This window comes from Sminthopsis crassicaudata, chromosome 2 (genome assembly GCF_048593235.1).
Source record: "Sminthopsis crassicaudata isolate SCR6 chromosome 2, ASM4859323v1, whole genome shotgun sequence".
Taxonomy (NCBI): Eukaryota; Metazoa; Chordata; class Mammalia; order Dasyuromorphia; family Dasyuridae; genus Sminthopsis; species Sminthopsis crassicaudata.
The window spans coordinates 361,958,750-361,973,038 of record NC_133618.1 but is presented as its reverse complement, the minus strand read 5'-3'; the positions used below and the strand labels follow the sequence as shown (position 1 = coordinate 361,973,038).

At 35.4% G+C, this 14,289-nt stretch overlaps 1 protein-coding gene across 13 annotated transcripts in view; it reads left to right on the top strand.

The window, feature by feature from the left end:
- Positions 1 to 14,289, top strand: part of RAPGEF6 (Rap guanine nucleotide exchange factor 6) — a 235,132-nt gene that overhangs the window by 208,436 nt on the left and 12,407 nt on the right. For 8 of the 13 annotated variants that reach the window (XM_074290952.1, XM_074290947.1, XM_074290945.1 and 5 more), the window contains 2 exons: positions 762 to 896; positions 3,044 to 3,154. In XM_074290952.1, coding sequence (XP_074147053.1) covers positions 762 to 896; positions 3,044 to 3,154 — 246 coding nt within the window. The remainder of the gene's footprint in view (positions 1 to 761; positions 897 to 3,043; positions 3,155 to 14,289) is intronic. The other 5 variants (XM_074290954.1, XM_074290951.1, XM_074290953.1 and 2 more) reach the window with 1 other exon arrangement.

Below are 14,289 nucleotides of genomic sequence, written 5' to 3'. Positions count from 1 at the left end.
AGATATCCTATCTTGGTCCCATCATATTTCTTGCTCTACTAAATGGAATCTTCACTGCATTCCTAGAACTTTTCCACATGGAAATTAAATAAGAAAAGCTAGCATTAGACATCCTTTCTGTACCCTCTTAGGAGTAGGGAATATGTTCTTTCCATTCTTTCCCTCTGCTAGTTACCTACTAATTTTCCGTAATTTTTTTTCTATTTAATTTTTTCTTTCAGTATGAATTTTGTGCTCATGCAGAGGGTTGTACTGACAATTCTCTACTCTCCTTTGTTCATTCATACAATATAACATTACAGGTATTTTTCAGTGCAATTTCCCACACTTTGCCATTGACATATATCTGTGACATACCTGCTCTAGAGACAAGAAAGAGGAGAAGAACTAGAACCATGTTATTGGGATCCATTCTTTCTCTTTTAAGGTTACTGAATAATGACAAAATTGTGGAGCTATGGGGTGGTTTGTAAGTGATTGGGTATTGCTCTTAGATTACCAAATTTCCTTTCCTTGGACTACCATAAAAGGAAAAGTTGTGAAGTTCTGGGCACTGTTGACATAGACTGAATTTTAATTGGAAACCTAGAGATGAAAAGCTCTGTATACTATTAGCAAACCATTCAGTATTTTTTTGTCATTTACACATTTCAGTTAAGTATAATAGTCATTCTGTGTCATGGTTTTAGTTATTCAGATAAATGTCAAAAATAAAAATTAGGAAATTTTATTTATGTATCATTCTTTCATTTTTATTTCAGGTACTAGTGCACCACAGAAAATTTTAGGAATGTCTGAAGAAGTAAGTGGTAAGAAACTAGCAGAAGACACTTTATCAATGGCATCATCTTTGCATTCGAGCCCTCCTGCATCTCCTCAAGGTTCACCTCGCAAAGGTAGGGCAGAATCTCATGAAATACATCTTTTGTTAATAAAATTCCAAAATATTTTCCCCTAGAACTGTTTCATTAAAACGAATTGGTGCTCACAGATTTTTATTTAAATCTTTTACTTGTTTATATCAATCCTAAAATTTTTTTAAAAAATCTTAAGGTTCATTACTATAAACTAACAAACAAAAATTCTAACTGTGGGCTTTCATAACTTAATTGAAATAAGAGAATGAAATTCATACTTCTGGTTATTTTGATACATATTATTGCTTGATGGTTTTTATCAGTCACATTCCCCCCACCCCCCTACCCCCCACCCCTGCCCGAGGCTGGGATTAAGTGACTTTCCCAGGGTCACACAGCTAGGAAGTGTTAAGTGTCTGAGATCAGATTTGAACCCGGGTCCTCCTGAATTCAGGGCTGGTGCTCTATCCACTGTGCCACCTAGCTGCCCCTATCAGTCACATTTTCACATTAATTACTTATAAATACTTCATTCTGAAGAAGTAACAATAGTATTTTCACTAATAAAATTGTTTTTAGGTCACTACAAAATTATAAACAAAGTAGTAAATTGATTTTTAGCTGTCTGCCACTTTAAAATATTAAATTAATTTACAAAATTTAAAATAGCACCACTTTGATAAATATATTCACAAATGTATATAAATTCAATAACTGTTGAATCAGCAGTCTTAAAACACAAAGTTCTTGGATAATTTGGGTTTTTTCGAGTTATAATTTTGAATAGTCTAAACATAGCTTTGCCATTGTTCAACTTAATAATTGAGGGTTGGTGGTTTCTAATAAATGTTTTATTCATTAGATTGTAAATGGCATTATCTCTCTGTGTATGTGTGCATCTGCATCACATACCTGTGACTCTTGCACCAGCCCCTTTAGACCTATAATGTACTTAGGCAAAATAACAGCCCATGGTTATTGAAAGTCAACTAATAAACATTGTCAAATGAAATTAGGTTAATATGTGCTAAGCACTTTCTCTATGAAATAGGATCATGACACAATGCAAATATTTATTGCTATTTTGTTTTACTGTTATCTAAGAGGTACTGGGAACCTTATGCTTACGTTTTTCCTCAGCTAGTAACCTGTGACCACGTTGGGACAATTTTTTGAAGGGAACTTGGTATTAGTGGAGAGGTTCTAAACATTTTTTGTTGACAAAGAGAGAGGTACAGACTTTTTTTGTTTTTGTTTTTTTTTCCCTGAGGCAATTGGGGTTAAGTAATTTGCCCAGGGTCACACAGCTAGGAAGTGTTCAGTGTCTGAGACCAGATTTGAATTCAAGTCATCCTGACTTTAGGACTGGTTTTCTATCCACTGCGCCATCTAGCTGTCCCTGTACAGACCCTTTTCTAAAAAAACAACAACCCCATAGCAAAGTCACCCTGATTGTGACTGACAGCATAGTCGTGAGAAATGGAAGATAGAAGAAATTCTTATTTTTCTCCTTATTCCTTGTGGAAAGTCCTACTTTCACTATTATAGTGATCAGAATTTGACTCTTAATTTATTTCAAATGCCTTTTAATAGTCTGTAGTTGAGTATGATTTTATAGATTGGCATGAACACAAAATTAATTTCTGACCAAAGATTGGTTTCATTTTTTTATATTCATGTATAGAATTTTGCCCTATTGGGTGTTATAATTGTCCACACAGTAAACGATTATTTGAGAATCTCTTCTCAAATTTTTTCCCAAAACTTTTTAAAAAATCACTATAAAGATCTATGGTGTTTTATTATTCCCAAGACCTAATTTAAGAGTGCTCATTCTCTCTCTCTTTCTCCCTCTCTCTTCCTCCCTCCCTTCCTCCCTCCCTCCCTCTCTCCTTCTCTCTCAAATTGTTGTATTAGTTTGACTTGCTTTTAACCACAAGAAAGCACTAATTTTATTTTAGTCAGAATATTTTTTAAATGCATTGTACTGGTTTTTAGTTATTTTAGTAAAATTGCACAAGTATTACATTATCTCTAGTACTTTGATACAGTAGATTGCTAACTTTCTTAATTCTTCATCTAGTGTTAAGCTTTAATAAAAATAATAGTGTTTTTATAGATATCAGACAAATTCAATTGAAAAAAATTAATTGACCAAGTGAGAGTTTTTGCATATTTCCTTCTAGTTGACAATATCAGTTTTGATCATGGCAGCCAGCTACACCTTTATGGGTCCTCCTCATGCCTTACCAGTGAAACCAGCACCAAGACCAGTGGCCCTCGAAACTACGGAATAGGTGGGGTTTACTTGCAAAAGAAAATCCTTCAGATTATTAGCAGTACAGCCAAAAGAACAGACAGAATTGAGAATGCCACTGAGGAAACTAGAGACAAAAAAACAGACAGAATCGAGAATGCCACTGAGGAAACTAGAGACAAAAAAACAGACAGGATGGAGAATGCCACTGAGGAAACTAGAGACAAAAAAACAGACAGAATCGAGAATGCCACTGAGGAAACTAGAGACCAAAAAGCAACAGACAGGATGGAGAATGCCACTGAGGAAACTAGAAACAGGCCAGATTGTGAGAGCACAACCAAAAAAAGAATAACTTCTGTATTTAGAAGATTTAGGGAAAGGACCCCATCAAGGGAGAGACTAGAGTTAAGGGAAGAGACTACAGATACCATTCAAGACCCAGAGAGCTCTGGAAAGGAAAAGGCTAATAATGGAGGATATGAAATCATCAGGGATGAAAAAGAAAGGGACAACTCCAACACAGCTAGCCACTCCAGGGACCCTTTCAACTGCTTTTGTTTGCCGTTCAAGCCTAGAAGAAGGAAGACACTCTAAGATGCGATTTAAAAACATTTATTTATTTTGTTATTTATTTTATCTTAGAGTTGAATTTATTTCATTATTTATTATTTTATTATTAATATGGATGTAAATTCTTAATAGTTTACATTCTTTGTTCATATAGAAAGTCTAGGCAAAAAGAAATTGCACTTGTGAATATTTCATTATTAGTCCATGTTAGTGCTAAGGTTAGAATTTCTGTAGAAATAAAAAAAAATAAAAATCTGGAATTAAAATGCCATATTTTCACATGCTGTTTTATTAATATATTATGATAATATTTACTCTGGCAGACTTTTTATATTTTATGTCCTACATGCAGCAACATAATTGATATAGGATGTGGAAGTTATTTAATCCTAATAATAATTTTCAGAAAACCAAGTTCCTTCTTAATAAGTTTCCAAATATCAGTGATATAGTTAGCAAATGGTTTCTACTTTTAAATTTGTTTATGAGCATATTTCCTTGAGACTAACCAGATGATTCATTATTTAAAAATAACTTTTGGGAACCAATTAGAAAAATATATTTACTTGCTCTCACTTGGTTTTACTCTTGTGAACTCCCTCTATTTGAGTATCTTTAATTTGTTTAATAGATCTGTTGTTTAATAGATAAAAATTTCAGGTGATTATGGAGAACATCATAAGTAAGATATGTCTTCAGAAGAATACAGTGAGTGAGAGAAAAAAAGGTTTTTTTTTCAGGCAGGTATTAAAGAGGTTGTTTAATTCTTTCTTGTTTAAGATAAGGAAAGCCATGGATCAGTTATCAGAAAATCTAGATTTTAATTCTGACAGTGCCATTGGTAATTTCCTCTCTGAGATAATCCCTCATATAACATATAACATAAGATTTTTAAGTCATTGTTTCCTCTGATTTCATTATATGTATGTAAAAAGAACTAAATCAGTTTTATATGAAAATTTCATTTGTCAATAACTATTTAGAAGTATTAAATAACTTTGATGTGTCTGTAAAATTGTTCCCCATACTTGGGGAGAAATGAAGAATGACACTGTATGTCCTGATCCTAAGGATAGCATTAAATTTAAATTGTTATGTTGTTAGGAAGAACTATAGGCTTGAAGGGGTTCTTCCTTTGAAATGTTTTGAGGCACTATTTTTAAAAGTCATTTTGCAAACATTTCCCATTCTTTCATATATGATTTGCAATGGTTATAATGACTTAACCCAAGCCAACAAAACTGTAATCTGTTGATTTTGAGGTAAAATAACCATGGATGTAATAACCAAAATAATCCCTGGTGGAATAAAAAAGCTAGTAGCCTTCCTTTTTCATGTTTGAATTTGAAAATAATTATCCCAACAGATCTAGTAATTTTATGTAAATTTATTTGATTTGGACTTGTGAGAACCAGTGATTTAATATTTGTCATAATTGATTTTAGGATACTGAGTTATACAAATTATGTATTAATTGTATCCATGATTATTCTATAATAATAGCAAGTCAGTGCTAGCCACTGTTATATCAGTATCATGTATATAGTACTTTGAAAACTTTTTGTTGGAAGGGGGACTACAAGTCTGTCAGGTTTTTAAAAAACTAAATCTCATGTCATTTAGTATGTAAGAGTGCAGTTCTTTGCACAATGAGAGATTGTTGCTGACTCATTTTTTCCCAGGCCTGTACTTTAAATTTCTTTTCTACTAATTGGAAATATATTTATTCTGATCTCATACTGTGGCCCATTCCCCTTTGTGAGCATAGTACACATATTTAAGATAATTGGCTATAGATGTTTAGTTTTTAATTGATAGCACTTTTATTATTAAGTTGCTTTTTCTCTTCTTTTTTTTGCAAAATGAGAGCAATTGTATAATAATTAAAGCTCTATCTATTATTAAAGTATTACTTTTTATGTGGGTGAACTGAATATCTCCAAATGTATAAGACTGTTTTTTTTCATTGAATGAATTCACATAGAAGAATGATCATTTGTTCTAGAAAAAACTTTATGATTTTAACCAGACTTCAGCAGAGTATTTTAAATCCACTTCCCCCTTGGGACACTGAATTTATATAAGAACACATTCTTTTTTTCTTTAGATTATATATTCATGATTGGTGGAGTAGATGGGACACTACCTTAATTTCCTGCTAATTTTAGTCTGCCACATTACTTTCCTATCTTCACGCCAGAAATCCTTATTGACTCAAGAAAATGGACTAAAAACATCAGAAAATATGGGAGAATAAATAGAATTCAAAAGATTATTTCTTTTGGAAAAATTGAATGCTTATTGTTTAGGGTTTGTGGTTGTTTAGTTTTTGGTTGAATGTTTATATGCTCTAATAAATATAACATTAAGTTTCTTAGGCCATGAATTTCTAAACTCAAATTTTGTTATAGAATATGCTGGGGGTTTGGCATTACCCTTTTTATTCCTCGGATTTCATGACCCTTGATTAATATGTTCTTGACTTTTCATTGACTGACTTTACCCAATCTTAAGCTTCTTTTTTGTCATGCTGGTCTAAACAGACACATCTGCTAAGGGAATCTGGGATGGCTAAAGTTTGAGATCATGTAGATGTGACCTGTTCTACTTGACAACAAAGGATTTCATTTATTTGTACTAAGGATAGCACAGAATTGATTAATAGGTAAGTGAAACCTCAGATAAATGAAGGGATGATAAGAGAATACCTAATTAATTTCAACATGTTCATCATCTGGCCTGGACAAACTACATTACAAAGTAGAAAGAAAGCAGTCAATCAATGACTTTTGTAAGTGATAATGTGCCAAGCATTGGATATGTAAAAACAGAAACAAAAATCTATGCCTTCAAGGAGTTTACATTGTATAGGGGAAAGAGATAAGATAGCAAATACAATAGATAAAAATAATTTTTAAAAACTTAAACTACATACATAGACATATTTAAAATAATAGGTTTAGGATTGGGGTGATATACTAGCAGCTGGGGAGATTGAGAAACCCAGGGGCAGCGAGGTGGCGCAGTGCATAGAGCACCAGTCCTGAAGTCTGGAGGATCTGAATTCAATTCTAGTCTCAGATACTTAATACTTCCTAGTTGTGTGACCCTGGGTAAGTCATTTAACCCCAATTGCCTCAGCAGGGGGGAAAAAAAATATTGGAAAGGTAAACTCTAGAGTCAAATTGTGAAGGGTTTTAAATGTCAAACAAAAGTTTATCCTAAAGCCACAAGGGTGACATTGAGCTTTCTTATGACATGGTCAGTCAGATCTATGTTTTAGGAATACCATTTTGGCAGTTTTATAGATGAAGGATGGCAAAAGAGAGAGACATGAGGCAAACTTGTGGGAAGAGAAGGAAAAATATGAGATTTCCTGGAGGTAGGAATTTTGAGATTGATTAAGTAACTAAATTTTGGGAGTGGTGGTAATAAAGCAAAGTAAGGACTTGAGAATGCTCTTAAGATTATTCATCTGAATCACTGGAAGGGGAGAGAAGGGAACAAGCATGTATTAAACACCAATTTTGTGCCAGGCACTGTGCTAAGTGATTTGTAGAAATGGTATCTCATTTGTTGCTTAGAATAACCATGTAAGATAAGTTGTATTTGTATCTCATCTTACAGTTTTGGAAACCAAGGCAACTGAGTTAAGTGACTTTCCTTAGGTCATATAGCTAGTCTGAGGCTAAATAGTAGGTATTGTCTATCTATCTATGAGCTTAGATCTCTAGCCATTGTAGGTGTTGGAAAAAAAAAAAAAAAAGATAATGAATTCTATTTAGAAGTCAGATTTGAGATGCCTATACTATACACATTTCAGAAGTTACAATAAGTAAAGTGTTTGGAACTGGAGTTCATAAATAGGTAGACTCTTAAGGATGAGTCTGTATAATAGACATCAGAGACGGAGGGAGGGAGGGAGGGAGGGAGGGGGAAGGCAGTGGAGTGGGAGAGAGGGAGAAGACGACTGACAGAAGGAACCAGGACAGAGCTTTAAAAGGATACATTTGTAGTAAAAGGATGGGAACATATGTGAGAATTCAGCAAAGGATATTGAAGACACTGTAAACAAGAAGGAACAGTGACAAAAAAGCCCAAATAGAAAATTTCCAGGAAAATGTGAAACATATATGTTAACATGTTGCAGAGAAGTCAAGAAAGATGAGAACAAGAAAAGATAATTGTATCTGGTAATTAAGAAATGATTGGTAACTTTGTTTGGAGCATTTTTAGTTAACTAACAGAAGTCAGGATTAAGAACTGAATAAGAGGTGGAAATAGAGTTGATGAATAATCCTAGTTTTAACTAAGATTTTTGACTATGAAAGGGAAAAGAGTTTGAGGATATTGGCTTGAAGGGATAGTGGAATTGTGATTATTATTTTTTTTTACACGTTTGTGGCCCTATTGAAGAAACGTCTATAGAGGGAGAGACTGAAAATTAGAGAAGGATGTGAACAAAGGGACCTTCTGCTATTGGAAATAAGCTAACCAAATTTTTATTGTTTTGGTTTCTATACTGGGTAGTTGGTGCTTCACAAAGCAGAGCCAAGAGATTTTAGAGATCAAATAGCAGTTTAATTAGTCACTTTCAGAGTAAGAAATAAAATTTGAAAACTGAAATTTCTCCTGGGAAGGAAACTACTTCCTATTCCAGGAAAAGTAGAGATTTTATACACAAATCATAAATGGGAAGGGAAAGGGAAGGTAGATTACAATATAGTCAATTTCAGAGTCTGAGTGTTTTCCCATGACAAGCCCACAAAAGAGGACGATCTGAGTTGTCTGGTTCTGTGGGAAAACCTAAGAAGTTTTCATTTCAGATCATGTGGTTCATTACTTGATGGAGGGGACAGGACCAGAGTTCTGTTATGGGAACAGGTTCTACAATCTTTGATTCACTTAAAATACACAGTAGAGAGTTGTCAAGAATTTATTGATCATTTCAAGCTGCATTGTAAGACTCAATTCCCACGCCAGAAAAGGCAATTCTAAAAATTCTAAATTATTAGTATATTCATTACACATTATCTCTTTGATAATTATGAAAAGCATAATCATTTTTCCTCAATCAGAAAGGGATCAAGAGGGAAGAAAAGGATGGGGGGGGGAGTATGGGTTAAGTAATTGGAAGGCTAGAGGACAGAAGTAAAGAAAAGGAGCTTAGAAGGAGAGGAAACAAGAAATGAACATAAAGGTCAGGAGTAGATTTATTAAGTTAAAGCAGGGACAATAATTGATCTCAGAATTAAAGTTAAAATAGATCTCATCAAAAGGGAAAAATAGGGAAACTATATGTCAGCCATAATAGTGTTTTTGATGAGATGTTAATTTGAAATATGATTTTGATTTTATGTAATAATAATAAGTTAGAAAGCAAATGCCAAGATATATAGCAAGGCAAATTAAGAGAGCTATGAATGCAGGAAGGACAGGCGAATTCTACCAAAGCCTTCAGGCAATCAGGAGAGTAGATCAAAGAAAGGTAAGGGCAAGATATTTTTCAGAATGTTTTGACCCCTATTCTTTGACCCTATAAATCTTTGGATGGCTTGTTTAGAGCACTAAAGTCTTCGTCTCTATGAGAAGCTTGGTTGACATAGAAACATTTTCTTCCCAGTGAGGATGCTGTGGGTCGCCCTCCCCCTCTTTGGTCATTAGGGTGTTCAGCACCCTATGGTTTTGCAGTATCGCAAGGGCAAATGAATCAACTTATGTTTAGAGGTTGGTAACAAACTTCCCTGTACACTCCAGGCCTGTGGCTAGCTCTGCTGAGAGGTTCTTGACAGATAGGTACAGTGTATCAAAGGTGGCTGTGGTACCCTTTAGGGATCCAATAACAGATGCCAATAGGGCCACAGTGGGCAAGAAAACAAGCCTTTATTGCTGATGGAGGAACATCAGAACTGGAGAGGAACTTCAGTGGAGTTCCCTGAAAATAGTGACAACTTCGGCATAGGGTAGATAAAAATCCAGAAACCTTCCCAGAAGGGAAGATTGTAATATAGTATAGAACTACATATGGATGTCCTGTGTAAGGAGACAATTCAACAGCAAAGGCAAAAGTATCAGAGGGTGAATTCCAGAGTGAGTGAAACTCAGAGTGCAGTGCAGGCATGGGTGTTTTTAGCTCTGGAATTATTATGGACCAAAGAAGCCTTTGTGGGATTCCTGTGTCAACCCAGATGGCTTTATAGTTGCCTTTTTGTGGGCAAAGATCAGAAGTCTGATGCCTAATTTATTGGGGCAGGGTGCTGCATTTCTCATGTTACAAGGAGCTTTTTCAGTGTCAGGAGATGCCTCAGAGGAATCTTTGAGGGCAGGAAGTGGCCAGAAGAATCAAAGAAAACATTTAGGAAAGCAACCCATGTAGAATTCAGAATAAAGGTAAAATTGAATTACATGGGATTTTGTGATCTAATGTGAGGGCCCATATGCCACTTTTGCCCTGAATACAGAGCTTCATTTTCCAGAGAAACCCTAGAGTGTAATAGATGCTCTAGGTAAAGGTCTAATATATTAGGAACTCTAAAACTTGCTATTAAGTCTATTAGTTCTTGGATAGTATGCTTTTTCTCATGGGTAGTTTTCCTTCTAGGGACTACTGTGGATAGTGTGTGTTGTTAGGAAGATAGAAGTAATGATGGGGGCACTGGCTGTTCCCTTTATATAATAAGCTACTATTCTGTGAAGCAGACTAAGACTGGGTAGCTTCTTAGTTTGGGGGAGATTCTGGAGTTTTTGGAGCATGCTGCCTCAAAGAACCATTAAAATAGAACCCACCTGTTGGAGTTAGGGTTAGCCTGGATCCAGGCTTCTAATGGTGTGGTGATGGCAAAAGCTTCAAGGGTTTGGGGCCTCAAATAATATGCCCTACAATTACTTAAATTACGCATTTCAGAGAAACATTCAATTGGGCCCCTAACAGAGGGTGAATCATAAATGCCTTTTCATTATAGTAAAGGGATTAGGAGTAGAGTGATCATTTCGGAAAATGCCAGGCCAAAGACTATTATAGTAGTAAGAAAGGAATGATTTAGTTTATAGAACAAGTGTAAACCTTCAGCTTATGTCCAGTTTCTCGGGTACAGCTGTCTATATTTGCTGTTGGCTGCTTCTCATCCCAGGGGTCTTGAGAACACTTACCTAACTCAAATGTCAGCTGCTTCATTCCCTGTTTGATTTTTCAAGGTCAGATCATCTGTAGGGTCTGTATTTAAGGTAGGTAGTATTTACCTTTTAAGATGTGGCAGGTAGATCTAGGACTCCACTTCCCAGAGTCTGGGTACATTGGTGAGCAGAATTTCAAAGGGCCCTTACCATTGTGGCTGCGAAGCGTGCTTTTGAAGATGGCATTTCCAGTAGACCCAATCACCAGGTTGTATTAGGGATGAGCCTCAGTTGAGATTCCTAAAGAATGGGATAAATTGGTAAGTCTGATATTTTTTGAGCCAGTCCAATACATTGTTGTTAGAGGGAGCCTTTAGCTACTGTGCTTCCCATTCACGGGTACAGTGGCATTGGGTGTCTCATAAGGACTGAGTTTATGGGAACCAGATGATCTGGATCTTAAACTTGGTAGGGCTAAAGGAAGGGCTTTGGGGCAGGGGATAACCTAGCTCTTCAGAGAACTTATCAAAGGAGACTTCAAGTATCCCATTCTTGCAACCATCCCTGATGACTGGGTGTACAATGGAGGTGCTGAGTGAGTGATTGCCCGGGATGAAAGCAGCTTAGCTAAATTGAAGCTCCTGTGAAATGGGCATTTCTATCCCTATGTATTTCTTTAGGTACCTCCCCCTTTGGCAGTATGATAGGGAACACTTTCATCCACCGCAAGACATACAAATCATAGCCAAAGCATATTTGTAACATAGGCAAATGGCAATTAAATGAAGTCAACCTGCCAGGTTTCAAAGGGTGCATCTGGGAGAAGAAACTAAGAGCTGGCTTCAAAGGATTTGGATGGATTGTGCTTGGGGCAGGTGGGACACATCCCATAGATGGCGACAGAAGCCCTGTGAAAATTCCACCAATTAGCAGGTTCCTAATGCCTGCATGAATAAAGATGTTCCATCATAGGGAAGGAGTTCTTAGAGAGTACTACATTTCCATTTGGATCAACCCATAATCCTATAGTCTTATTATATTTACATCCTTCCTTCTGAAGCTTTTCTTGCTTTGTGATTTGCATTCTCTTCTGAGCTGTAGCATTTTTTTCCTTAGTTAGGCTAAGAGGTTTATTAATGGCAGATCAACTCGGCTGAAATGGACATGTTAAGGTTATACCAATGGGGCAAAGTCTTAAGTTACCTTAGGGACTCTTGCTAAAAGAATTCCGGGAGTTAACACTGTGATTTTAGCTACCTGGTCAGCCAAATCATTTCCTTGGGCATGAATGCTGTTTTCTCAGCTGTACTCTGGAATTTTAATTACTCCTATGGCCTGGGGAGTCAGTAAGCAGTCTAATAGACAAGACACCTTTTTCTGATTTTTTAATGGGTAGATGTTAATGTAGATATTAATCCTTTTTCCTTTTCCTAATTCACAAGCCCTTGTTACTGTCTCAAGTTCACTTGTGCTGAATAGACATCAGGTAGTGATGAAGCTTCAGTGACATCTGTGGCAGTGGTAATGCCATTACCAACCAATTCTTCTTCTTTATTTCTGAGGAAGGATCCATCAGTGTACCAGTCAAAGTTTGCCCTTCTCAGGGGGTTTCCTTCAAGTCTTCCTGGTCAGAAAGCAAGACATCCAGATAAATTATACAACCATAGTCTAAAGTCTCATTCTCACTTTCTACCTCAAGTAGAAAAGTGGCAAGATTGAGTTTGTTCACATATTTGATGGTCAGATTAGCTTTAGGATAACAAAATCACTTCCAGATTGGCTTGTCTACTAGAGGAAAAGTGTTGAGTATAGTGTGAATTCAGGACTGTTTCCACAGCATGGGGAAACATGTACCATTGAGTCAATCAAGAAAAGGTCCTCAAGTGGCAGAGACAAAGACTGCTGTGGAAACTACTGCCTGAAGGCTGCCTGGGAGGCTTTCAGCACCATTGTTCAATGTAGTATGTAGTATAGTATGGTATAGTATGGTACAGTATGGTACAGTATGGTACAGTATGGTACAGTATGGTATAGTATAGTATGGTATAGTATAGTATAGTATAGTATAGTATAGTATAGTATAGTATAGTATAGTGTAGTATAGTAAAGTATAATATATATAAAGTATAATGTAATATAGTATAGTATAGTAAAGTATAATAAAGTATAATATAGTATAGTATAGTATAATGTATATAAAGTATAATATAAAATATAATGTAGTATAGTATAATAAAGTATAATATAGTATAATAAAGTATAATGTATATAAAGTATAATACAATATAAAATACAATGTAGTATAGTATAGTATAGTAAAGTAAAATACTATAGTATTTTATAGTATTGCTCAAGACAAAAGTTTTCACTATGTTTCTGTGTGAGTACACCAACTACATTCCCTCCTTTCTCAGGGATAAATAAATCAATTGGGAGAGAATAGTTGGGGAGATGTGTTAGAGGGGCAGACTTCAAAGAATCAAAGAAGTTTTGAGCTTCTAGAGGAAAAGACAGAATCTTTTAGGAGTTCATAAAGGAGGCAGGGAAGGCCTAAAAAGTCAGGGATTCAGAGACAACAATAGCTTGTCACACTTGAAGCCAGGGGAGCTGATGTTTGGTATGAGGTATAGGAAGCTTAGTGATAGCTTTTAATTTGGGATGAATCTAGGCAATGGCGGGTGGCAGAGAGGTGATGTCCTAAGAACTTTACAGAGGGGAGGGCTAATTGGAGCTTATCCCTAAATATACCTCTTGCTGTTAAACAATTAAGTAGATCGTATATAGTCCTGAACTGAAATGTCTTAGGAAAGGAAACAAAGGAGAAGGGGAACACTTTCAAATAGGAAGGGTGTCAGAGATAAAAGGCACAAGGAAGTAGCCCCTCTTGGGTCAAATGAAATAGTGATCTGAAATCTAAATTATTAGTATATTCATTATATGTGTCATCTTGATAATTATGAAAATCATCCTAATTTTTTCCTCAGAGGGCATAGATCTGAGATATCAGAGGTTGGCTTTAGTGAGAAGTCCACCTCTTCATTGGAGATTTAACTCCAATAAAGAAAGAGAAAGTGGGGAATGGAGAACAGAACAAATTATTGTTGATCTTTGAAAACTTATGAAGAACAAGAAAGGTACCACAGGAAGGGCAATTTTGGTATGTATGTTCAAAAAAGGAAGAATCATGGGGCTGCAAATGTAGGCTTTATTGCTATTTCTTGGAAAATTCTAGACTATATTATTAAAGGAACTTGTTGTCTTGATTTGTGAGCATTTAGAAAGAGAAATGATGATCACTAATAATTTATCAGAAATCAAAAGAATTGGTTAAAAATTATTCACATAGACTTCAATAAAGAATTTAACTGTTGTTTGTGGGTAAGAAAATGTAGGATAGATAATAGTACAGCTAGCTAGACTCAGAACTGAATAACTAGACATTTAAAAAAAAAAAAAACAATGCCAGCTTTAAGAATTTCAATTTTTTTT